The sequence below is a fragment of the Pygocentrus nattereri genome, chromosome 10, assembly GCF_015220715.1.
Source record: "Pygocentrus nattereri isolate fPygNat1 chromosome 10, fPygNat1.pri, whole genome shotgun sequence".
Lineage (NCBI taxonomy): Eukaryota > Metazoa > Chordata > Actinopteri > Characiformes > Serrasalmidae > Pygocentrus > Pygocentrus nattereri.
In genome coordinates, this window is record NC_051220.1 from 7,495,757 (window position 1) to 7,523,268 (window position 27,512).

Genomic DNA, 27,512 nt, shown 5'->3' on the forward strand with positions numbered 1-27,512 from the left:
GGTCACTATTCAAATGTAAGATAATTTGTCCCATTTTTCATGTTAAGGCCTGTACGAAAAAGTTAAAATTTCCTCTAATGAAGCTCATGTCAGACAATGGGATCTGTTCATCAGTTTGGCACAAACTGACATCCAGCTTGAGTGCACGCTGTCATTAAAGCAAAAGAGGGGCAGTTTTCAAAATGTCAGTATTCCAAAGACTGTAATTCACACTAATTGTATTGCAGATATCAATTCGTAATTTAAAACTTATATAGAGAAAAATGCAAAATAAAATCATCTTCACTAGATATCTCAGACTTTTGGAGCCTAACTGTTGCTCATATTTTTTGGGGGAGGTTAATCATACATTTTTGCCAGCAACTACTTGTATGTTCTCTTAAGGTTACATTTCTCTACATGCTTATATGTGCAGGTGTGTGCATATAAGGCAGGATGCAGACCATTCGGACCATAGAGACGCAGCTTCCTATGCTGCAAGAGAGCTTTCATTCGTCTCCATTTAGAGAACGAAATCGAGAGAGGAGAAAAAGCAGCCTCACAAACCTCATTAGGAAACAGCAACAACTGCAACACCCTCAGCAACTGCAGAGAGAGGCCCATCAAAAGCTAGAAGAAGTTGGTGCCCCACTGGGTTGCATTGAGCATCCTCGGCTTGCTCGGTCATCCAGCAGCCCAGTCTGCGAGTCAGCAGAACTAGCAGATGTCCGAGGGAGGGGGAGAGAGAGAGAGCGAGAGAGCATGAGAGATGACACGAGAGAAGGAGAGGCGTGCCTAGATCTGTCTTCCGCCGTGGCATCATGGCTTGCATCATCACAACAGCTGTGCCCGAGTGTGGAGAGAGAGGGAGGGAGGGGGAGATTACAAAGGGAGGGAAAGAGAGAGCAAGGCAGTGAGGAGAGAGAGAGGGAGCAGCAGCAAAGGCAGCAGCAGAGGGAGAGCAAGCATGAGCAAGAGCACTCTCAGCATGGCTTGATTGCTAAGGGGGTTCGCCTGCTGTGGAACATGGGCAACCAGGAGGCCAAGCAGAAAAGGGCAGAGACAGTTAGGGATGGACTTGATGATAGAGATCTCGAAAGCTCGAAAAAGAGCAAGTCAAAGTCCCAGGGCAAAGCCGGAAAGTGTTCTAGCGACTCAACCAAGAAGAAACCCAAGGCGGAAAGCTCCAAGAGTTCTGTCTTCTCCAGCATCCGCATCCGGAAGGGGCTCTCGCGCAAGACAGTGTCTAGAGAAGATGTGTTGGATGAGGAAAGAAGGATTCAAGGCACTGACTGCTTCCAGTCGGCCGAGGATTTTGAGGATCTCAAACTTCACAGTGACCAGGAAAGAGCTAAACTGGCAACAGGAAGCAGGGAATCAACCATGGATACTACAGAAGAAGATGGGTCAGGGTCTGATACAGATCTTTACAGTTTCCACTCAGCCACTGAGGCTCAGGACCTGCTGGCTGACATCCAGAGAACCATCAGCCTACACCATCAGCCTATACAAGGGGATGGCAGAGTGGGGGAGAAAGGATGGAGGTCAGGGGTCCTCACGGATGGAGAGGGTCAGACTCAACTTGAGTGTCAAGTTGAGATCAGCCGGGATGTAGGGGCAGAAGGTGGACGGGACAAGAGTGAAGATGGATGTCATGAAGACCAGACTGCAGAAACTGATCGTAAACTGATACCCCCCTCTTATTCAGGGCACTTTGGGGTTGGAGGAACTGAAACTAAAACTGCACCTGCATCACTGGAAAGCCCTAATGGCCTTCAGAGTGTCACTAAAACTGTAAGCAACTACAGCATCCAGGATACTGCGACAACCAGCACATCCTATGAGAGCGCTGAGGAGCGCTTAGGGGAGAGTTCCTCTCTGTCCTCTCAGGTCGAGGAATATCCCCACGGCCTGAGTCAAAGTCTGGAGGTCAGCCTAGGCTCAGCTGAGCAGCTTGGGGACCTCAGACCTAAAGTCAGTAGAGTGATTTTTGTGCCACAAAAGAGTGTGAGCAGCGTGGACCTGAACATAGAGCGCTGTGCAGATGATGACATTGGCGTGGAGGAGGAAGGGCCGGGGACGTCACTGACCCAGTGGTTGTCTGAGAGTCTTTTAGGGCCAGGGGCATGGCCCCGGAGGACCTCTAGTGCATCCACCGGAGTCAAACCCTACCCCACCATTCAGCCATCCTACGTGAAGACGACTACTAGGCAGCTTTCTTCTCCACCACATTCCCCTGGCCCAAGCCCTAGGTGCCTCCGTAGAGCAAGCCAAGAGCTAAGCCAGGGGTCAGTTCAGAGATCTTTCAGAGCTGAGAAGTGGAGAGCCCAAAGACAGCGTTCTTGCAGCATCGCAGGCCCGACAGGTTTTCACAGCAACTGGGACAGGACTGTAAATGGGCAGTCTGAGCTTGCCGAAAGGGGGTTCCTGACCCTCGGACCCCACCGGGTGTCCTCCTGTTTCCAGGAAAACTCTGGAGCCTCATTACAGGATGTGTTTTCAGGTGAGACAGCAGGTTTGACATTCGCAGTAAATCAACACTGTGCTCTGCTTTCAATATACTTTACATAATTACAGAACTGAACAATTAATTTCTTAGTTACATAATGAACCATATTTACATTTAATTTGCATTCTGTTCAGACAGGGTCAGGGTATGTTTTGATGTTAAATAAATGGCAAAATGCGGTGAAAATGTGGATGATGCCAACATGTTATCAAATTAAAATAATAATGAAATATTTCTTCTGTTTATAACCAAAATGTGGTGTCACCTTACAGGGGAATTCCATCAACTTTTCTGAATTTCAGAGTAATTCCATAGTGAACCTATTCAGAGTGGATTGATGTGAAACACTCAGTTCTAGAGAAACCAAGTCAGAATTGTTCACAGTGGTGGTGATAGGAAGCAGACGTCTGAAAAATTGTATCCCTCCAAAAGTTCCTTCACAGGAAGTTATTACATGAAATGGTATGAATGAATATGCTAACCAACATTCTGAGACATTGTTTTATGATCATTTTGAGATCAGATTTGACCTAAAACAAAGTTGTAAAATACTTACATGGCAGAAAGATACATGCAGGGAATTGCAAGGCCCCAAAAGAGTATTTCATCAAATTTATCATTTTACATTTATCAGTATTTCATGTATAAACTCGAGATGTGTAGGTTCATTGGTGGTTTTGCATAGTAAATAAAATAATTATATTTGTGGACATTGTGACCCCTGGTTCCCATCACCACCGCTGTAAAGCGATCTGAGTTAAGGTGAGTTTCTCTGGATCAGAGCATTTCACATTGTCTTTAAATGTCAACCATTGATGAAAATGTGGAAAATGAGTGGAATTCCACTTCAAATAAAAGACTTCACCGCCACCTTCAGGTGTGGCATATCTAGTTAATATCTTAATATTTCATTAACACGATATTTAGTTGTATTTAGTAAAGTGAAAGCATTGGGTATAATGGAATTCCAGTGCACAGTGAAAGAAAATAGAACAGAGGGCTTGTTCTCTTGTGCTCTGTTTTTCACTCTCTCTCTTTTCCTGCCCCAAGCTCAGAGCAGTGATGTCAAAACACACAAAGTCTGACTCTCAGACATGCACCCAGTGCACAGACACACACATACACACACGAAGGCCCCTGGTTAAGTAAGAGCCGTGTGGAATTCTGCTTGAATGGGTCTGAATGTCACAGGAAGCTGCACGCACACATATATACACAAACAAGTGCACTGAGTAGTCATGTTAGGACAAACTGGAGGAGGGGGGACAGTCATACAGTACTGTGCAAAAGAGAGACACCACCCTTCATTTATGTAAGTTCCAATTAAAAGGCTATAAAGTACACATTGTTAATTTCTCAGGATGTATTTTTGAAAAGAAAATTATTAAAAGCTACAAAAATGGGGCTCCTAACAACCACCTGGAACACCTGGTAGACACCAAAAAAAAAATCAAGCTGTTTCAAGTCTGAAAACATCGATGTTTGTGTCCATCCTTCCACTGTGAGAAGATGACTCAGTGCTATGGGTCTGAAAGGATGTGTATCTGTCAAGAAGCCACAATGGACTGACCACCCCAGAGCCCAGACCTCAACATCACTGAATGTGCTGATTACTTGGATCATGAGAAGCAGAAAATGATACACCAACTTCTGCGACTGAACCTCTGAAAAGAATGGAAGCTGTAATAAAGGTAAAGAGTGGACAAACTAAATACTGACCAATTGTATGAAGTTGTTGAGGCTTCTGGAAAAACAATACCTTGTACATAAAGGTCATTTTGACTGGAAATTAAATAAATGAAGGGTGGGCTCTGACTTCTGCACAGTACTATGTTTTTTTTTTATTTGTTGTTGTTTACTCAGCCAGCCTCTAGATAAGCTCAGGGGTCTCTCTCACAAAGAAGGTTAAACTTGGAGTTCTCAACCTAATTTCAGCCTCACAAATCCTAACAACAGTTAGGATTTAAACGAACAGCATTTAACTCGTTTCGCAATGCCGCTTCACAACTTTCTCTGTTATCCCAAGTTTAGACACTCTATAATAAATTCTCGAGTACTTGCACAAGAAAATATGACATTTATGATGAAGAACCAGTCAAGAGAGTCATCAGAAGGAGTCGATCAGCTTGTTTTTCAAATAAGGAACAAGGACACACAGTCTGTAGGCATCTTCTTATTTTTATGCATATTGAGATAAGTATAAAGATTTGCACAGAAATTTGTGGGGATTGATGGACTAGAGTTTTGTTTTCTTGTACAAAGTTGATGGAAACTCTTAAGCTACTTGAGTGCTAATAGCACCCCTTGTGGAGAATCTTCACCTTGCTAAACACGAGTGAGTGAGTTACATTCCAAGCTCATGAAGTGCTTTACGTCTAAAAAGAAATCATAGTACATAAATATGTAGACCGTAAAGCATTTATAACAGTAAAAAGCAACACCAATGCCACTACCACTGTGTTTGTTGAAGTAAGAACTGTTTCGTATTGTTGATATCTATGTAATATGATTTCTTTCAACATTTTCACATAATTGATACAAAGAAGTCATAAAGAAAAACCTGAAAACTACAGGCGGTCTCCACCTCTGTAAATAAATCACTGATGGTTTTTCCAAATTTAATGTACAACTGGGTAAACGAAATGTCAATAAATGTACACATTTTGTGTGCATCAGTGTTCACAGGGGGTCAGTTAGACCAGTTAGGCTGTTTTAGCTGTGAAAAACATAAATATCAACATTTTCATATGTTTTTGGTTGTTTTGGATGGTATTGAGCTCAGTTTAACCTGCAATTTTATAATCTTCACTTCTGCTTTAGAGCCCTGACCTAACATACCCACACCTTGTAGTAGTGTGAGAACCACTGATAGCTCACACCGCATGAGAGAGGGGAAACAGAAATCCCACCAGAGCATTCCAGAGGTTTGGTTTGCTGGGGTCAAATTTTCCCAGAGGATAAATGATGTTAATAAATTTGAAGATAACCGCTTCATTATGCGCAACAAGGCTGATAGGCTCATTAGGGGACTGTGGGCCGTAATGCAGTGTTCATTATGGAATGTATGCTCAGCTTGTTGTTTAGCAAGCTAAGGCATTAGCAACGCTATGTTAGCATCTAAGAGTGAAGCTGTGCACCGTCCTGTGAGCAGTTACTATGGTCCAGACTTGGGCCAGCATTGCAGGCAGCAATCTGTGAGTGATAATCTGCATCCTAATCCAGTGGTCTGCCAGGGTCTGCTCTCAGGCTGCTGTTTGTTCATAATCTGTGTGGATTATTGTCGATTTATTTTTTTTTCCAGTCCGCTACCACAACAAGTGCAATAACACGAGGGGAGTCTGAGCAATGTGGCCAAATAAATATATTTCCTTGTGGGTTCTCATCATTTGTAATCCATGATTTCTCATAATTCAGTATCATTCTGTTGGATTAAAATGAACTAGCAATTACAGACATAGTCGTATTTCACAGAAATCACGAGGCCTTCTCTGAATGCCCTGAGGTTTCTTCACAGATTTGCACGGGGTTGTTTTTCCTATGCTAGAACACATTACATAGTAGCTAAAGGCTTTCATTTGTCAGACACATTAAAGCAGGAAAGTCATTAAAACAGGGCAGTGCTGAGGACCGGAAGTGATGAATACGTTCAGCAGTGGTGCGCTTGTCCACAGGAAACAGAGAGACTATGAATAATATAATAGGAGGACTTGCTATAGTTTTGTGCTCAGTGATGCTCTGAAAGGATTATTTAACCCAGCTAGAGCAGAGAGAGAGAGAGAGAGAGAGAGAGTCCAATGAGATATTGAATGTGTCTCTATCTGATAGATGAGTGGGAGGAAATTAAACTACACAGTTGAGCTCCACCTGTTAGAGTTACTATTAGATACGGGCAGATATGCTGATTGTCAGTGCACTGAATTCTAGAGCCTTATTCAACGTTTTATGTCCAACGCAGAGTACCTTAAAGGAGAACTCCAGCATTTTTCAATATAATACCTGTTGCTTAATTGACACCCTTCTAATACATGTTTAAATAGAAGCTACTGGCAGTTGCTGAATGTTCCACGTAACATATTTTTGTAGAAAACTGTCATGAATTCTTCTCTCTCTTTCTCTTAGGCCGCACACTGTTAGAGCGGTGTTGTGTGGTGCCCGGTGCTGGTGAGGGTGATGACGAGGATGAAGCTGAGAGGTTTTGCTCGCGGATTCTGGCTCTTGGGATTCTGCAGCCCTTCAGTGACTGCTTCAGAGAGCCGACCACAGGAAGTGATGCAGCCAGCAAACCTGCTTTCAATGTGAGATTTCCTGCCTCATTCTGTTTCACTGATTTCAGTGCTTTTGAAGTGAATTTTTTATGAGCTGACTCGCATCCAGAGATGTTCACACGTCACTTCATAGTTGTCCGAGTCGAGTCTTGAGTCTCTGGGAAGATGCTTGTCTGCGATGAGTCTCTGTAGTGTAAGTCCTAGTTGAGTCTTGAGTCTCTGAGATGCGAGTCCAAGTCGAGTTTCTGGTGTGCACGTCCAAGTAGAGTCTCAAGTCATTGAAGTGCGAGTCCCATTCAAGTTTTTGGTGTGCAAGTCTGAGTAGAGTCTCTCACTGAGGTGCGAGTCTGAGTCAAGTCTTGAGTCTGTGAGGTACTGATGCAAGTCCAGTTTTGAGTCTCTGAGGTGCGAGTCTGAGTCAAGTCTTCAGTCTGTGAAGAACTAGTCCAAGTCCAGTTTTGAGTCCCTGAGGTTCGAGTCTGACTCGTATCTTCACTCTGTAAGGTACTAGTCCAAGTCCAGGTGTCAAGTCTCTGTGGTGCGAGTCTGAGATGAGTCTTGAGTCTGTGAGGTACTAGTCCAAGTGCAATTTTGAGTCTGTGAGATGCGAGTCTGAGTTGAGTCTGGAATCTTGGAGGTCTGAGCCCAAGTCCAGTTTTGGGTTTTTGAGATGCAAGTCTGAGTCAAGTCAAGTCACAAGCAATGATCACACTGGCACACTCTCTGCATCCTCGGAGTTTGCCTTTCTGCCGAATGTCCAGTGACTGAAGTCTAAAACAGCTGATTTTACCATAAAAAGTGGTCCGTGTGTATTTTTGTGTGAGCTGGCACTTTGTTTACTGTCGTGTGTGCAGCTGCAGATGCCTTGGCTTTGGAAGGTTCTGGCCTGAAGTTCACTTTTCCCTTTACTTACAGTTGCATATGGGCAGTTTTGAAGACACTAGAAACTCACTGTCCACTTTATTAGAAACACCCACCTTGTGCTTCCACTCACTGGCCACTTTATTAGAAACACCCACCTTGTGCTTCCACTCATTGGCCACTTTATTAGAAACATGTACCTTGTGCTTCCACTCAGTGGCCACTTTATCTGAAACACCTACCTTGTGCTTCCACTCACTGGCCGCTTTATCTGAAACACCTACATTGTGCTTCCACTCACTGGCCGCTTTATCTGAAACACCTACATTGTGCTTCCACTCACTGGTCGCTTTATCTGAAACAAAACATAAATCATTATTTACAGAAGAGAATAAATCAAAAAAATACAAAAAAAACTTTGAATGACTGTTTATTTCTACTGTTTGTTAGCCACGTTAGTCTCATAGCTCCTGTACTAAACCAAAGAAGCAAAATTTCGACACCTAGCACGTCTTGACTGATCAGCTGCCTTTGGGTAAAGTAGAAAATTGTGCAAATATATCCTTTTTTACTGAACCACTCCAGCAAAAATTCCGCTGGAGGCTGAAAGGCTAAGCTGACAGTGAGAGAGCCCCGGCGTCTCTAACACGGTGTTAATGAAGAAAACAGGCTGTATTCCTTCTGCTGCTGCTGTTAGCGCTGAAGAATAATGCTAAAATTAAAGCTGTTTTCTCAGATCATCTAACACTTCATTAAACACCTCGAAAAAGTTCACAGTGATGAGGAGAGGAGAGGAGGAGGAGCTCAGCTGTGCCACTGAAGAACCACAGTGAGACGGAAAGAGAGAGAAATCAAACTAACATCTGCATAACATAACCATTACTGCTGTTTTGGCCTTTGAAATACTGATATCGCAGAATATCAATATGCAAATTAGCCCCGTAATGCATTAACAGCATCTTGTTTACTGTGTGTTGTGAATATCCCGACCAATCACAACTGCAGACGGGTTTCTATTGGTGTTTTGATGAATCAGTGTGTTCATATACGTTACTATGCGAAAGACCACCCATCATTTATTTAAAGCATTTAAAACAACCATTAAGAACAAGTTATTCATTTTTCAGGAGATGTTTTTGAGGAGATTAGATATGATAATATGGGTGCATAAGAAAGAGGAATGTCAAAAGAAAATAAGAGGAAAAAAAATATTAAAAGCTACAGAGTAAATGTCATTTCTAACAACCCCCTGGAAGAGCTGATAGAGACCAAAACTGCCCCCATCAGATAAACAGCACTTAAAGCTTTCTTCTCTGAGAGAGGAGAAAATCAAGCTGCTTCAGATCTGAAAACATTCACAGGTGTTTCAGTCCATCCTTCCACTGTGAGAAGACGACTCAGAGCTGTGGGTCTGAAAGGATGTGTAACCGTCAAGAAGAACCTCACTGAGAAAAGGAGACGGACACTTCAAACAAAGAAGCTGAACAGTGGACTGACCACCCCAGAGTCCAGGCCTCAACGCCACTGAATGGGTTTGAATACTTCAGAAAATGATCGTCCAACTTCTAGGACTGAACTTTGGAGGTGTGGAAAAAATCCTTGAGACAAAAAAAAAAAATGAAATCAAGTCTTCTAAAAAACTTGATTGTGATGTGAATTTTATTGTGAAAAACTTACATTTAGTTGTTCAGGTTTTTGCATAATTTGCTGCTTTTTCCTAAACTTGGAAAACTTTGTTATACTTGTAAGTTTGGGGGATTTGGAGACCTCTCTGGTGGAAATGTGTAATTGTGCACAACATGCAACATTTTAGAATATGGGTTGTGCTTCCGACCCCTTCCCTGAGCGGATGAATCTGTATCTAGAACTGTCTTTGCTAACTTACTTGTCTGTGAAGCGTGTCTTTGCTAACACACTTGTGTTAGTGTATCTAGAACTGAGTCTTTGCTAACTTACTTGCTTGTGAAGCACATCTTTGCTAACATACCTGTGTTAGTGTATCTAGAACTGCATCTATGCTAACTTGTCTGTGAAGCATGTCTTTACTAACATACCTGTGTTGGTGTATCTAGAACTGCATCTATGCTAACTTGTCTGTGAAGCATGTCTTTACTAACATACCTGTGTTAGTGTATCTAGAACTTTGCTAACCTAACTGCACCTGTGTGTCTAGAACTTTCTACTTGCTAACATAATCTTTATGTTTATTAAGAAGCTGCTGATCAGTCACATGTATAATGGCACCTATAATGTGATGTAATGTTATCTAGAGCCATGTCTTTGAGGAATGATAATAAACAGGATTCTAGTACCGAATCACGACTGCTATGACGTTCTACAAAGAAACATCAGAGAAGATCATTCATAAAGACAGAAATCCACAAAATGTACAAACACCAACACATATGTATAAATGTATTATCCAAAAATGGTGTTTTATATATATATATATATATATTATATACAATAATACAGTATATTATATGCATACGCTAATACAATATGGATCGTGATAGAATGTTAGATAATTATCCTGATATTATTTTGTATCGCCACATGCTTAAAGGTGCACTAGCTGAGTTATTTTGCTCATAGTTGTTTATAAGTGGCTCTTCTTTGTTGCATTGATGCATGAGGAATGTTTTGATTGACAGCTGAAAATCCCTCCATCATGTGACAGAACACAGCTGGATGGGGCGTTGTGGTTTCCATGGTAACAGATTATTACTCATAATACAGTGTTTCTGTATTTGGCTGGACCATGTGACTTTTGAAGCATCTCTCTCTCTCTCTCTCTCTCTCTCTCTCTCTCTCTCTCTCTCTCTCTCTCTCTCTCTCTCTCTCTGCTCTGCTCTGTGCTCAGTCAGTCAGAGTGGATTTGTGTCGGAACAGATGATCATTTAGCACTGATTACTAACACACACACACACACACACGCACACACACACACACACACCACAGATACAGATGTGACCAGCATATGTGTGTGTGTGGATCATCTGCTAACACTGTTATATAACAGTGACACTGGCCTTTTACTCAACATCATCGTCTGCTCACCTCTCTCATTCTTTAGTCTCCTCTCATAGCCTCTCATTAACAAAGGGAAATTCCACCCAAAATCACAAAATCTCTCTCTCTCTCACACACACACACACACACACACACACACACACACACACACACACACACACACACACACACACACCATGTTGTTGTTTCCTACTATTTATTGGCTATTTATTTTACATTTCTTCAGTATTTTAATTCATGTACATCTAGAACTATTAACTTTACTAGCATAATTTTGTGTGTCTAGGACTAAGCATATGCTAACTTACTGCATTTGTGCATCTAGGGTTAGGGTCCTTCTTCAGTTTCTGAGTCTGCATTGTCACACCTATGTACCAAGAACGGGGTTTCCCAACAAAACTGTCAATCAACTGTGGATCTAGAACCATGTCTGCTAGCAGAATTCTTTGTTATGAATTTAGAATATTGGTCCTCCAAACAGAACTCTATGTATATCTCTAACCAATTTGTTGCTAATAGGATATCTAGAACTGTCGTTTTGCCAGTAGTTTTCCTGTTTATTTATAGAAGCTGTGGCATAATGTGAGCTCTGTCCTGAGGGTCTCTCAGCACAGGATAAAGCACACTGTATGATTTCACTGTGTGTGTGTGTGCATTTGTTATTTCACCACCCAGAGCAACGCAGCGGAACTAAAGGCTCTATTCAGCCATCAGAGAATCTGTCCATTGTCTGAGAGTGACTGTTCCCTGAAGAACATTCAATTACTGTATTATTCTATTACATTATTACAGATGTTTATCATACAGCACATCAGCTTAGGGTTATCTTTTACACTTTCAGCCACTTTTGCTCTTAGTTATATCTTTGTATCTAGAACTGTCTTGCTAACAGAACTTTCTGTGTGTCTAGAGCTGTGTATTTGCTGTTGTGGTCATGCAAGAACTTCACATTCATACTACTACTTTCATAATTGTGTATTTGTATTTAGAACTGTCTTTGCAAACAGAACTGTGTCTGTGTATCTAGAACTGTCTTTGCAGTTGTTTCCAACAATTACACCACCGTTTTAATAACTGTGTCTTCATATCTAGAATGGCTTTGTTGACAGAATTGCCTGTGTATCTAGATCGGTGTCCTTGCAGTTGTTGCCATCCTAGTTATGTCACAATTATGCCACCATTTTTATAACTGTGTGTTCGTATCTAGAACTGTCTTTGCTAACAGAATGGTTGTGTATCTAGAACTGTGTCCTTGCAGTTTTTTCCATCGTGGACATATCACAATTACACCACTATTATAATTGAGTCTTCATGTCTAGAACTGTCTTTGCGGATGTTTCCATGCTAGAAACATCACAATTACACCATCACTTTTCTAACTGTGTCTTTGTATCTAGAACTATCTGTGCTAACAGAACTGTTGCATATCTAGAATTGTGTCCTTGCAGTTGTTTCTGTCCAAGAAATGTCACAATAAAGAAATGAAACCTTTCATACCAAACCACTCTGAATGTAGAATTATGTGGACATTTCTAAAAATCAGTGGATTTCTCCTTTAAGTACCACATTTTTTGACATATGAAACCAGTTGATTGAAATCAGATCTCCAATCTTTGGAGCATAGAACACAAAGCTGCTTTTGGAATGTTCTTTATCTGATCTTTAACTGCATTAATATTCTACAACACCGTTTTAGTACCATTGTTAATAAAAATAAAAATAGTAGACTTTGACAATATAGGAATATTTTGACAAAAATATTCATACTATTTTAAGGAAAGATTCCTACTATTTTAAGGAAAAAGTCATACTATTTTAAGGAAAAAGTCATACTATTTTAAGGAAAAATTCCTACTATTTTAAGGAAAAAGTCATACTATTTTAAGGAAAATTCCTACTATTTTAAGGAAAAAGTCATACTATTTTAAGGAAAAAGTCATATTATTTTAAGAAAAAAGTCATATTATTTTAAGGAAAAAGTCATACTATTTTAAGGAAAAAGTCATACTATTTTAAGAAAAAAGTCATACTATTTTAAGGAAAAAGTCATATTATTTTAAGGAAAAAGTCATACTATTTTAAGAAAAAAGTCATATTATTTTAAGGAAAAAGTCATACTGTTTTAAGAAAAAAGTCATATTATTTTAAGGAAAAAGTCATACTATTTTAAGGAAAAAGTCATATTATTTTAAGGAAAAAGTCATACTATTTTATGAAAAAAGTCATACTATTTTAAGGAAAAAGTCATACTATTTCATGAAAAAATTCATACTATTTTAAGGAAAAAGTCATACTATTTTAAGGAAAAAGTCATATTATTTTAAGGAAAAAGTCATACTATTTTAAGAAAAAAGTCATATTATATTAAGGAAAAAGTCATACTATTTTAAGAAAAAATTCATACTGTTTTAAGGAAAAAGTCATACTATTTTAAGGAAAATTCCTACTATTTTAAGGAAAAAGTCATACTATTTTAAGGTAAAAGTCATATTATTTTAAGAAAAAAGTCATATTATTTTAAGGAAAAAGTCATACTATTTTAAGGAAAAAGTCATACTATTTTAAGAAAAAAGTCATATTATTTTAAGGAAAAAGTCATACTATTTTAAGGAAAAAGTCATATTATTTTAAGGAAAAAGTCATACTATTTTAAGAAAAAAGTCATATTATTTTAAGGAAAAAGTCATACTGTTTTAAGAAAAAAGTCATATTATTTTAAGGAAAAAGTCATACTATTTTAAGGAAAAAGTCATATTATTTTAAGGAAAAAGTCATACTATTTTATGAAAAAAGTCATACTATTTTAAGGAAAAAGTCATATTATTTTAAGGAAAAAGTCATACTGTTTTAAGAAAAAAGTCATATTATTTTAAGGAAAAAGTCATACTATTTTAAGGAAAAAGTCATATTATTTTAAGGAAAAAGTCATACTGTTTTAAGAAAAAAGTCATATTATTTTAAGGAAAAAGTCATACTGTTTTAAGGAAAAAGTCATACTATTTTATGAAAAAAGTCATACTATTTTAAGGAAAAAGTCTTATTTTAAGGAAAAAGTCATACTGTTTTAAGAAAAAAGTCATATTATTTTAAGGAAAAAGTCATACTATTTTAAGGAAAAAGTCATATTATTTTAAGGAAAAAGTCATACTATTTTATGAAAAAAGTCATACTATTTTAAGGAAAAAGTCATACTATTTCATGAAAAAATTCATACTATTTTAAGGAAAAAGTCATACTATTTTAAGGAAAAAGTCATATTATTTTAAGGAAAAAGTCATACTATTTTAAGAAAAAAGTCATATTATTTTAAGGAAAAAGTCATACTATTTTAAGAAAAAATTCATACTGTTTTAAGGAAAAAGTCATACTGTTTTAAGGAAAAAGTCATATTATTTTAAGGAAAAAGTCATACTATTTTATGAAAAAAGTCATACTATTTTAAGGAAAAAGTCATACTATTTTATGAAAAAAGTCATATTATTTTAAGGAAAAAGTCATACTATTTTATGAAAAAAGTCATACTATTTTGACAAAAGAATTCATACTGTTTTGAGAAAAAAGTTGCACTATTTCGAGAAAAAAGTCATTAAATGCATTAATGGCATTAATACCAGGAAAGGTAATAAAATGAGTGGCGTTGAGTTGGTGGACACTCGGAGGAAACAGTCTGTCTGTTTTGTTGAAAGAGTATCGTAGGCAGTGACCGTCTACATGGCTATCAGTGGCTACATCTCCACGCCATTCAAAGAGGGCATGAAGTTTCACAGATGATGAGAATGATAATCAAAATGATCCACTAGGAGACAGGAGTGAGTGGGACTCCAGTGCCAGTACAGCAACAGAGACCAGTCTAGATCTAATCAGTCCTGAGGAACCAGGAAACGATGCACCCAGATCATAAAGTTCTGTCTTATATATAAGTTAGTACTCTGGCCTCCAGCCACATTTTCTAAAAGCGCTCACCTGTCAACAGCTGTTAACCAAGAGGAGACTGAGGCGCTGTCCAATGCGCCGGTGGATGCAGAAAATAAACTACTTTCCCAATCAAACAGCATCTTCCAAACACAGTCTAACAGAACGCGTTTAAACGCTAAAGAAACCCAGACTCTTCTTTAGTGCTGATTCTTCCGGTTGCTACCTGATGATGGATGAGGCTGAGCTAATTCAGGGCCGTCGCAGACCCCATTCTGTCAGACAGAGTCAGGGGGTCGGACCTGTGTTCAGCCTGTCACACTCTGTTCTCTTCATACATACACGCACTAAGAGAGGCCTAGACGTTATCTGAGCCGGGGTCAGTCTCTGATTCGGACTGTGAAAGTGATCAGATTCAAATGTTAACATGATGATTGATCTTCCATTTAAAGGTTTATACCACCTTTCCATACAACTTTCATTCATAGTGAAGGAATAGTTCACCGGAAAATCAAATTAATATGCAGTCAGTCCCTGATAGCAAGAGGATAGTGGACCACTGTTGGCCTGCTCATGGCAAAGCTGGTGGTCCACTGGCGTTTTGCTCAGTGTATTCCAGGCGGCCCACCGGTGGTTAAGCAGAGTAATAGACAAAATTCCACGTTGTTCATTTTCCATTCACAGTCCAATGTTTTCCTTTCTTCCTTCTTTAGGTATACTTTGTACATTAGTGTAGTAAGTAACTGTAATCTAGTACAGCATCAGCAACAAAATATTCTACCAACTCATTTTATACCAGTCCTAGTAATTAATTTCTTCTCTCAGTGGTTTGTGATCTTTGTCTTAGCCTTTTATTTTCGAAAAGAATCTATTTGTGTTTAAAATCTGTTTGAGGAGACTTCAAACTAGTTAGAGATTGTATGCAGGACTGTAATCTGGATGGTCTGTGGGTGGTCCAGAGTCACAAACAGTCAGCAGGGAGCCCGACCTTATCAATGCAGCAGACCGATATATGCTAGCTATCTGGGGTCCGCCCATGACTGGTATCTGCAGTTTACGCCTTTAGTTTTTAAAAGGAAATGCTAAGCTAACATTGCTAACAAATACTGGATATAGAAGTGGTCACCAGCCCTCATTCTGGAGATCTGGGACCGTAGTACAGAAACTTCTTAAGTCTGAAATCTTATCTGTTGAGTCAGCATGACAGCTTCAGTTAGGACTGGATTTTGGACAGAAGTTCTTAAGTTTATAGTCTTATCCATAAAGTCCAGATAAGAAAACAATATTACATGAACATCCTAACTAAACAAAATCTCCTGAATTCTGTCCTAGCTTTAAGAAAAACCCCAGAGCTGCCTTAACTTCTGCTTTAACCCTCTGTTTCTATCGTTTCATGCAGTGACAGGCAGCACATTTCACTATAACTAACATCATAATGCTACATTTACCTACAATGAAAACTGAGTTTTAAAACTCCAGTCACTGCAGACGCAATCTCCACCGTCCCCTCTTATTACCTCTTATTGTTAATGTTGATGATAAAATATCACAGTGATGGTGGCGAATAACAAGGTGACTGAGCTGAACGTGTGTCTGTTTATTAGGAGGAATAACGTGAAGTGTTTGGGAAATAAAACTGATAGTGGAGACCAGCGACACTGATAAACAGCACAAAGCGCTGCCACGATACTCTTAACCTTCAGTTTGTTGCGCTTCAGGTTTATTTGACCTATTTTGTACACCAGTAATGGTGGCTAACGTTAGCTGCCTGCCTAACTAGCTGGATTACTTTGTTTACATGTTGAAGTTTCAGCTGTGCACATATAGTTGGTTGCTAGGTAACAGACATGGCAGCTGAGTGTTGACTTTGATCAAGTGAGCTAGGATTTCTTAACCTGAGATAAGATGCTGTGAGATAAGATTCTTACATCAAGATTAAACTAAACTGCAGAGTTTAGTTTCAACCTGCATCTAAGGCCTTGTTCAGACTGCCAGCCCAAATCTGATTTGTGGCGTATCCAGATTGTACTGAGATTGATTTTTGATCGTCTCGAGAGCAAAAAAAGACACATGAATCTATTATAACTGTCTACATGCATGTGTTGTAGGTTAGGTTACACAGTGCTGCCTGGCGAGCTTTCTAATCATTACACTCAGGTATAACCAGAGAACTTGTAGAGAGGAGAATTACTGCTCTGCAATGTGTTCCAGTTTGTCCCAAACGCTAGAGGGCGCTCCTGAGCGAGTCCAAAATGAATGGCTTGATATGGAGCACCTGAGCAAAATCATAGTTTATAAGTGCTTAAGCATTTTTAATGTAAAAGAGTGCAATCGTTTCCTGAACAAAGAACAGCATAAAACATTTTAACACCCCTGTTATATATTTAAGAGTTTTTAAACTTGAGCTATAGGAGTTTAAAACGGCGCCTCATGACGGCAGTGAGCCGAACAGCCAATGAGCTGCTCCGCTCACCAATCAGTCATTAGGCTCTAGCAGTAAAGCCCGCCTCCTGCTGCCCAAAACCCGTTTGCTGTAAAAAAAAAAAAAAAAAAAAAAGGAAAAATACAGGTGAGATTTCTTTGTTTTTTTAGTGAAATACATCCTTCTCCTTTCTAAAATTAAAGAAACGTTCTTGATAAGTGATTAGAAATTGATTTAACTTTTCGTTTTTAGCCTTTGAGCTCCATTTACGCTCATTCTTTGAGGACTCACTTGCGGGCGCCCTCTGCTGTTTAACAGTGCTGTTTTTGATATAACAGGGGAAATAGGAAGTGGCCAGGCTCCTCATAAACTGGCTCTGGTATAACCTGAAGAGAGATGTCTAAGTGAATAACTTCTGTCTTTATGTAATGTTTTTTTCTTAAGTTTAACATTGGGCACTGAAAAAAGTGATACATTTAATGTCATGCCATGTCAAATGACTTAAACACATCGCATCAACACAGTTTTGTCTTTTGGCCATAGTTGTATTGATGTAATATTTAATTTATGTGGATTTCATTGTGTATACAAAAGAAAACACACTATTTTTTATTTATTCATTTTTTAAGTTTTTTTCTAGCGTTGTGCCACCCCAATTCTAAAAGCTCTAGCTATGCTGCTGCCAGCTGAAGTCCTTTTTCCAGTATGAAACAATGGATTTAGGCGTTAGAAAAGCTCATTTGACATTAGTGAGCCTGCTTTGGTTAACAATGTTAAAGCACAGAGGCTCGTGAGTTCTTTAGATTGCCATTAAGGTATTTGTGAAGGGCTCATGAGAAGCGACATACCATTTTCACTCATTTGTCTTTTTAAAAGAACAGTATACAGGCAAGTATCACATACCTTTCCTCGGTATTCAGTCTTTTGTTGGTCACACCGTCTCCATATGGCTATGTAAGAAGACTTTCTTAAACACCGCACTGCAGTAAATGAGCCCTTACTGTTGCAATGTTGTCAGCTGTCACTCAGCTCAAAACTCTTTTTCATATTAGACACGTGTTGTCTTATTAAACAGCAAGACAGGCAGTGTGTTACCAAGAGTACTCGGGTATTTCCTCCGGTTACCCCAGTTGAGCTACGGGATTCCCTTAAACTGTTCACATGGTTCTAGAACACATTATATCACATCATAGATGCCGTTATATGTGTGACTGATCAGCCGCTTCTATTAATAAACAAAGATTATGTTAGCAAGCAGACAGTTCTAGACACATAGATGCAGTGAAATGAGTAAGGACACAATTCTAGATACACTAACACAGTATGTTAGGAAAGGCATGCTTCACAGATATGTTAGCAAAGACATAGTTCTAGATAGCAACATTAACAGCAATAGGAAACGAGGGCCTTCAAAATGTGTTCATTGTATTCAAGCAAAGGGAAAATTCAAATGCTACCACCAGCAGAGGGCGCCATTTACTTTATACAGTAACATTCTCTCCTAATTATGTTTCTCTGTGTGTGTTTTCAGTCTGGTCATGAGATGTAAATGATCATCTATATATATATAGTATTGCTTCTCAAATAGATTGCTTGTTTCTTGTTTTCTTCATTCTCTCTCTCTCTCTCTCTCTCTCTCTCTCTCTTGCTCAGAAGGAGCAGTTGTACACTTGGGCTCCATTGGGTCACCCTGAGGCAAGAACCCCCGGAAGATTACAGACCCTGTGGCCCCCAGTGTCCAGTACATCTCAGGTATGTGGTTCTTTTGTGTACAGATATACTTTTGGCCGTATATACATGCATCTGTCTCCTAAATACGTACATACCTTCTTAGATTTCCTTTCATTCAGCTGTTATTTTGAATATTATTATTTGTTTTGTATTTAATTCTCTTATTCTTTTATGCTCTTTGTTTTAGATAAACTCAGTATTGAAACTGCATTCATCTGTCAGTGGCATTCAGGCTGTAGAACAGTGCTGTCCTCTGCTGGTGGCTCAAGTACATTACAAGTTTATTCATGAGGACAGTGTAGCGTTAAGTTGCTCTGACCCTTTTGGGCAGGGTTTTTTGCGGTCTGCTTGAATACTGCCATGCTGCTTTGTTGATAATTCATATGGAGAAGATGTGCTGAGTTGTTACGGATGATGACCGGTCTTGATTTCACAATGTTTAATACTATTCTCATCTTACATATTTACTATCATCTTAAGATATTTTCTGTAATAACACTGCAAACTACTGTGAGGATGGCATTGAGCTGTACTGCACAGCATTATGGGATATGACAGCCAAAAGGCTCGAGTAGAGGTAAAAAGGTTGAAATATTTTAATAACTTAAGTTTTTTTTGTGTTGGCAAAAATTTGATTGTTAATTCATTTTCCCAGATGTGAGTTTTTGTTTGGTTATTTTAAAAGCAGAAACACATACAGGGCAAAACATAATAAATCATGATAATCGATATTGTTTTTGAATGAATTTTATTTTATTTACATTTTTTTATGTACATTTTCATAGAACTGCAAAATTGAAAAAAGTCCCATTTTTAATATGTAAATTTACAGTAGATTACTATGTACCAAGCTGCATTACTTTTACGGCTGTTCTGTAATAATACAGGAGATAACTGTTTCAGTTATAGCTTACGTGCTTACAAAAAGATGGTTCTTGAAGAGGTAACAACGGTTCTACTTAGAAGCATGAGTTGTATTTAGAACAATTTTATGCTTAAATGACAAGCTTGATGTTGCAACAATATTAGAACTTAGTGCTATATAGAACCATATACAACACATTATCCATCAACCTGAAGAACCATTTCACCCTGAAATGGTCATGGTTCTGAATAGAACCGTTGCCTGTACTGAAGAATCCTGAAAAAGTGCCTTGCTTTACATTACATTGAGTGCATTACTGTGAGTGTACAGCTGCTTCACAGTAATCTTGCGAAGTCACAATTATACAGTTGCTGTTTAAGAAAATCAAAAACCTTAAAATCTTTCAAACATGAATTCATCAGGGTAAAAACAATTTAATGGAAGGGTTTTAACTCCACGTGGTGGGTAGCGCTGTGGCCTCACAGCGAGGAGGGCCTGGGTTCGATTCCCCGGCTGGGTGACCGGGGTCCTCTCTGTGTGGAGTTTGCATGTTCTCCCAGTGTCTGTGTGGGTTTCCTCCGGGTCCTCCGGTTTCCTCCCACAGTCCAAAGACATGCAGTCAGGCCGATTGGACAAGCTAAAGAAGTAAATGTGTCTGTCTGTCTGCCCTGCGATGGACTGGCGACCTGTCCAGGGTGTATCCTGCCTTCCACCCGATGACTGCTGGGATAGGCTCCAGCACCCACCGCGACCCTGACGGAGAAGCAGCTTAGAAGATGTGTGTGTGTGCATGTGTGTGTCTGTTTTATCTCCCATAATGCTGTGCAATACATCAACCTCACTGCTGTATTATTATGGAAACTGTCTTAAAATCAGTTTGCTTCACGATAAAATGCTGAATACTGCGAAATGCATTAGAGTTAAATATTGTGAAGTTCTGGCTGTGAACAGTGTAGCGATCGAGTTCAACTCAAGTTCAACCCAAATCCTGCTCTGATGAGGCTCTTGGTAATGAGTCGGTGAGTGTACCGCAGTGTGCAGGGCAGACTGGGAACTCTAAGCCGTATCCGAGAGGGATTCTCCCCGACTTTGTGCTTAAATGCTTGGCTAAACGCTGTTTAGGACGATATCGCTATCAAGCTTGTGGCTAGATCCAGACTTTGAGAATAGGATGTTTTCCCTAAACGTCCCCACCACTCCTCAAACGAGGGGCTTTGAAGCCGTTTGAGGCTGCGCGGTGGTTCAGAATTGGCCCAGTCCCCCAACTTCCCTAGACTCCGCGGCCCGCCTTTTAGGAGCCCCTCGGAGACACAACAACTTCTGGCGTCTAGACTCTGTGGACTTCTGTGACCCACACTGTTGCACCGTGTGTGTGCGTGTTTAGTTTTACGTGCTGATTGTGGCTGTGCCTTTTATTCCTCCCTCTTCGCCCTCTCCCCATTATCCGGAAAGCAGGGGAAGACTTTTCCCCCCATCAGCCAAACTGCTTTTACTGGCTTTGTGGGACACCACATGCATGCCTGGCCTGTGTTATTGGAAAGCACGTTCTCCAGCCCACCTTCTCACACATACTGTACACACTGTACTGTCATACTCATGGAGAAGAACCTTGACTTTAACAGCTCAGTGGAGTTTATCGTTCTTAACCCTACACTCTTGAAAAAGCTGGGTTCTTTAGTAAAGACAATGGTTCTATATAGAACCATGAACATTCAGAGATCTTTAAATGGTTCTTTGCCTGGAGAATTGATAGAGGACTTGCGTATGTTTCTACAGAGCGCCAAACAGGGTTCTTTCTATTGCTATGAAGTCGACCATATAACAATAGAAGAAAACCTTTTGGTGCTATTTAGAACCCTTTTCAAAGAGGTTCTATACACTCTTAGCAAAAGGGTACTATATAGTACCAAAAAAAGGGTTGTTCAGCTTGTATCAATTGTAGAAGAGTATTTGCTGCTATATAGAACCCTTTAAAAAGGTTCTATATAGAAACATCTGCAGCATGTTTCCATCAATTTGAAGAGCCCTTGATGTCACAGAGAACCTATAATGATTCAAAGAGCTCTTTGTGTGTTCATGTTCTATATGGAACAATGCTCTTTGCCAAAGAACCTTAAAGAACCATCCTTTTTATGGGTGGACATAACCACATACAGCACATCCTCCAACAATCTAAAGAGCCATTTCACAATGGCGAGAACCCTAATATCGCGCAAAGGGTTCTTTGACTGTTCATCGTTCTACATGGAACCATTTTCCTTACCAAAGAACCTTTGAATAACCATCTATTTAAAGAGTGGACATAACCACATACAGCAAGAACCATTTCACAATACGGAGAAATATTTAAGCATGTAAATGGTTCTTTGAGTGTTCTATACAGAACCGTTTTCTTTACTACAGAACCCTAGAAGAACCATTCCGAGACTTTGGCGCTTTAACTCTTTTAAATCTCCCACCAAAGGAGTTGTGATGCGTTCATGTCTACGCTGGTCAGTAAAATGAATCAGAGCTTTATGTGTGTTACTGTGTTGTCTGTCACTGTTTAGAAGAAGCTCAATGCTGCCTTTATTCTTAGATTCACTGCTGTGGGTTCTTGTTTCACACTCAGAACATATGAAAATATGAATGACAAATACTGTATCACTTTGGAAATGCTTATTATTGATTTGTTTCTTCAGAGTAATGAGAAGAAGCGAATGAGGTGTTGTGCTCATTCTTATTTGGGCGTTTTTCTTGTTCAAAATGGTAACACATGGTTTCAGCTTTGTTTGACCACTTTCTTTACATATCCATGAGTGCGTTTACATGCACTCAGTAATCTGATAACTGCAGAAAATCTGATTTTGTCAGTAATCCAATCAAGGCGTTTACATGCACTTGAGTAATCAGATAATGGAGAAACTCCAGATCTACATGAGTCAGACAGTAATCAGATTTCTGCTTTGCAACCAGCCAATAAACTCACAGAAGAAGACGTGATGTAAACATACTGTAAAAATCAAACTTCTTACTGTGACTTTGTTTTTAACATCGCGCCACTTTACCTGAAAGTGTGAACATACATCATCTAAAAGATGAAGAATATTCAAACCCTTTATCAAAATCTTGGTTGTGGACGGCTGTAGCAACACCAGGGACTGAACTCACAATCTCCTGATGATGGGGCCAATGCCACTTGAGAGCCCTACTTTAATCAAATCAAATCAAATCAAATTTATTTGTGTAGCGCTTTTTACAACAGATGTTGTCACAAAGCAGCTTCACAGAATTTCGGAAAAGACAAAGTTTTAACAGGACTGTAAGAATGTACAATGGTGGGCAGCTAGTCCAAGGCAGGTGGTGGCAGCTGGGGCGTGGGCAGCTGGTCTGAAGTGGGTAGCAGGAGGGCTCGGCAGTCGGTCGTCCTTCAGTGTCCAGCCGGACATGTGGGCTTGTATACTCGGGGAAAAAAACGCAGGGAGAGGGAATTAGTTTTATTCTGTCTGTTGTATGTAAAACAGAGAATGTGAACATTTCCAGAGTGTGGCTAACGACTCCGGCAGATTTGACTATGACAGCTCAATCAAATACTTTTGATTACTTAATTATGCCATTAAAATCAAATCACATAGCTTAGTTGTATTCAGAGTAAAAACAGCACTGTGTGATTGAGAAAGTGTTGAGGACATGTGGAGACACTGACATCCTGTTTGGTTGTAAAGATCTGTTCTGTTTCTCTTTTGTTCTTTCTTTCTCAATCTTTTATTCCACCCTCTTTAATTCCCATTAGAATGAATCCACTCCAGGATCCGGGGCTGTTTCAGATGGGAATTCCGCATCAATCAAGCAACTGGAGCAGATGATCAAGGAGTTACAAGAGAAGATAAGCCAGCTGGAGAAAGATCTCGAACCTTCAAGTATCTCGGAGGAGAGAGTGGCACCAAAGACAGAAAATGGGTTGAGCCTCAACCTCGGACATGCGTTCCATAAGGCTGACGGTCAGAAGTCTCCACAAGAGGCGAAATCGGTCCAAACTTCTCCGGTCAAGGAGGCCTTTCATTCCACAGTGCCTTTGTTCAACCAATCACGGACTATGACTGATGGTGCCGCTTCACCAATTACACAGTCCTATGTATGCACTTGCCAAAGACTACAACAGGACAAGTCTGCACTACCACAAGCCCTGCCCCTTTCGGCTCCCCCACCTCCTCCACCTGCACTGACTGGTCCCGGTGTATCCTCAGCCCCAGCCCCTCCCCCTCCTCCACCTCCTCCTCCCCCACCATTGGCACCAGGGATGTCAGTACCATCGCCACCACCACCACCACCTTTACCTGAGCATAGACTATGCCCCCCTCCTCCACCTCCCCCACTTCCAGGGTTTGGACCCCCACCTCCACCTCCTCCTCCTCCAGGCTTTGCACCTCCTCCTCCTCCTCCTCCTCCTCCTCCTCCAGGATTAGGACCACCACCTCCTCCCCCTCCTCCGGGTTTCGGGCCACCACCTCCAGGTCCAGCAGGTCCTCCTCCGCCCCCTCTGGGTTTGATGTCACTTGGCTTGGTTCAGGAAGCCACCCCTTTGAAGGCAGCCATAGAGCCTCCACGACCCATGAAGCCTCTGTACTGGACCAGAATACAGCTGCATGCCAAAAAGTAATCATTTGGCTCATCAACTGTACATGATGTGTATGGATATGTGTGTGTGTGTGTGTGTGTGTGTGTGTAGGTTTGTGTTCTTACAGTCAGAGACCATCCTTCATTTGTTTCATTTCCAGTCAAAACAACCATTAAGTACCCGTTTTCTCAGTTTGATGTAAATTATTAACAAAATCCAAATGGAAAAAAAAGACAAATAATTTTGAAAGATGTCACCATTCGCCTCACAAATGTACTGCTTAAAATTTCAGCACCGCCAACATAAAACACCGGTTTTATGAATTTATGAGTAGAATTTGTATTTGGGCGGCATGGTGGCGTGGTGGGTAGCGCTGTCGCCTCACAGCAAGGAGGGCCTGGGTTCGATTCCCTGGCCGGGTGACCGGGGACCTCTGTGTGGAGTTTGCATGTTGTCTGGTGGGTTTCCTCCGGGTTCTCCGGTTTCCTCCAACAGTCCAAAGACATGCACTCAGCCCAATTGGACATGCTAATTTGCCCCTAGGTGTGAGTGACTGTCTGTGTCTGCCCTGCGATGGACTGGCGACCTGTCCAGGGTGCATCCTGTCTTCCGCCCGATGACTGCTGGGATAGGCTCCAGCATCCCCCCGCGACCCTGACGGAGAAGCGGCTTAGGAAATGGATGGATGGAATTTGTATTTGGGATTAAGTGGGTCATGATAAGCACAAAGTGCAACCAACTTCTAAGACTGATCTTTGGAGGGGTGAAAAATATCTTTACAAATGTCTTTGCAAAACTGAAAAGTCTCCTGAAAAGAATAGAAGCTGTAATAAAGACAAAGATTAAAAATACTAAACACTAAAAAAATACTAAAAAAAGATTATATTTAGTTGTTGAGGCTTCTGTGTAACGTCCTGTTAAATATATGCTTTTCCCCTGATGTGGAAAAATGAACGATTCCGTGGCTGTTTTGACTGGAAATTAAATAATGAAGGGTAACCTCTCACCTTTTCACATTACTGAATTTTTTCAAGTATTTGTTATGCTTATATACAGTGTATTTAGCTGTGTGTATCTCACGTGTAGGTACTACAGTGTTAACAGTGTCTTCTCACACAGGGCTACAATTATTTATGTACTACAGTGTGAAATACTAAGCAGTGTATTGTACCACAGAATGAAGAACCCACTTATTTTTGTGGACAATGAATTTTGCAATATTCAATGCAATCAGGGGTCTTGGCATTCAATGTAGCTGCCATCCAAAATGTAACAACATGTTAGCATCCAACATTAGTCAGGGTCTTTGTTCTGTCAGGCTACATCTATACTTTTGAAGGAAGGAATAGGAAACACTGGCATATTGGGGCAAAGTGTTTCTTTGATAACTCAAAGAGAAGATCTGTCTCCTCTGTCTACAGAGAGCCGAACACTCTGCTGGTGTGGGAGAAGGTTGAGGAGCCACGAGTGGATTTTGAGGAGTTTGTGGAGCTGTTTGCCAAAAGTGCAGTGAAAGAGAAGAAGAAGCCCATTTCTGACACCATTACCAAGTCAAAGGCCAAACAGGTAAGATTAATAATGGCCAACAAATAGACAAACGGACAAAAGTGTTACATAATTCAGCCTTAGTGGGAATTCATATAGTTGTAACCAATGCCATGAAAAAAATTATATTATGGTTATAGTTTATTTGATACTATACAGTTTCTCTGTGCTTACCGCTTCAGTTAATAGTTTACACTGAACCGCAAAGATGGAAGGAAATGTAATGTGTTTTGCACCTAGGAGGCACATTGTGTGTGTGTGTGTGTGTGTGTGTGTGTGTGTGTGTGTGTGTGTGTGTGTGTGTATAAATATATATCGCTACTGTTTCAGTTTTTGACATAATTTAATAATACCTGTTGTCCTTCACATAGTCTGTAAATTTTATGATGAATGGACCAAAAGAAATGACCCAAAATGATTTGGAAAAAAAATGTTTGGCTCCATTGATATACATTAAAGTAGGTTTTTTTCCTTCTTCTGTAAAGTTATCATTTTGGAGATTTTTTTCTTCCAACAACAGCGATATATATGCATACATACATGCATACAAGGTCATACAAGGTCAGCAGGTTAAGTGCCATGAAATAGATTCCGATTTCGGCCTACTGTATGGATAGTGTATCTCCAGAATATCCTGTTGTCTGTTTGGGGCTTCAGGCTTCTGAATGGCTGGTTCATGATTCCTCTTATTGTATCTGCCCGTCTTGTAGCCGGCCATCCTCTTCTTTCCTCTTCTAAGTATAATAGTCTTTTCCAAGGAATTCTGTTCAAAATAAGAGCTTCAGTTTGGTTGTCAGGGTTTCATGTGAGAGGTGAGGCCTGATTTGATCAAGGACCCATTTGTTTGTTTTCTTTGACATCCAAGGAACTCTCAAAGATCTCCACCAGCACAGCATTTCAAAGGCATCCATACTGTCTCGCTTGTTTACTGTCCAGCTTTCACATCCATAAAGAACCACAGAGAAGCCCACAGCCTGGCAAAGTCTGATCTTTGTTTGAAGAGACAGATCACTGCATTTGATCTTTTCAAGCTCCTCCATCTTTGTTCTCCTGATTGTTGATCTGTGTTGTATTTCTTGACTGCTGGATTCTCTGTTATTAATAATTGATCCAAGGGGGCAAAAGCTGACCACCATTTCCACATCTTCTCCATCAGTGGAAAAGTTAGTGATCTTTCCTGTCTCCTAAATAATGTCCCAACTGTAGGGTAAACCCCAAGAGTGTCCTAACTTCTGTTTTACCCTTCTGTTTTTATTATTTTTAGCAAACAGGCAGGAAAAGTTCACTGTAACTAGTATAATGTTGTTATATTTATCTAAATTGCAAAACGGTTCAGAGATTTTTTTCTAACTCTTCATTTTAAGAATCCCAGGCACAGCAGGCGTGATCTCCGACCCTTGTTATTACCTTTATGTGTTAATGTTGATGAAAACTCATCAGATAAAATATTACAGTGATGGTGGTGAATAAGAAGTTTTTCAGGAGGAATAACGTTAGTCATTACTCACAGGCCGACTGAAGCATTTGGGGAATGGAAACTGAAACTACAGAGCAGCAGCACTCTAATAAACAGCAGGGGGCGTTGTCACAATACTCTTAATCTCTGGATTACTGGACTTTTGTTTTGATCTTTTTTGCAGTGGTAATGGTAGATGTCTCGCTAACAAACTTGTATTTTTAACATCACTTTGATGACATTTTTACATTTCAGCATGCATCGCAAGGCTTGGCACCAACATTTGATGTTCATCTTTAATTAATGATCAACCTCAGTTAAGCTGTTAAGGATTTCC

General features: G+C 40.1%; 1 protein-coding gene across 2 annotated transcripts in view; it reads left to right on the forward strand.

Annotated features, from left to right (window-relative positions):
- The first annotated feature begins 435 nt into the window (after positions 1–435).
- The window catches only part of LOC108431642 (formin-2), a 69,593-nt gene continuing 42,516 nt past the window's right edge, over positions 436–27,512 (forward strand). Inside the window, exons 1-5 of one of the 2 annotated variants that reach the window (XM_037541765.1) lie at positions 436–2,482; positions 6,608–6,783; positions 18,635–18,733; positions 23,350–24,212; positions 25,575–25,740. In XM_037541765.1, coding sequence (XP_037397662.1) covers positions 436–2,482; positions 6,608–6,783; positions 18,635–18,733; positions 23,350–24,212; positions 25,575–25,740 — 3,351 coding nt within the window. The remainder of the gene's footprint in view (positions 2,483–6,607; positions 6,784–18,634; positions 18,734–23,349; positions 24,213–25,574; positions 25,741–27,512) is intronic. The other variant, XM_017704933.2, reaches the window with a different exon arrangement.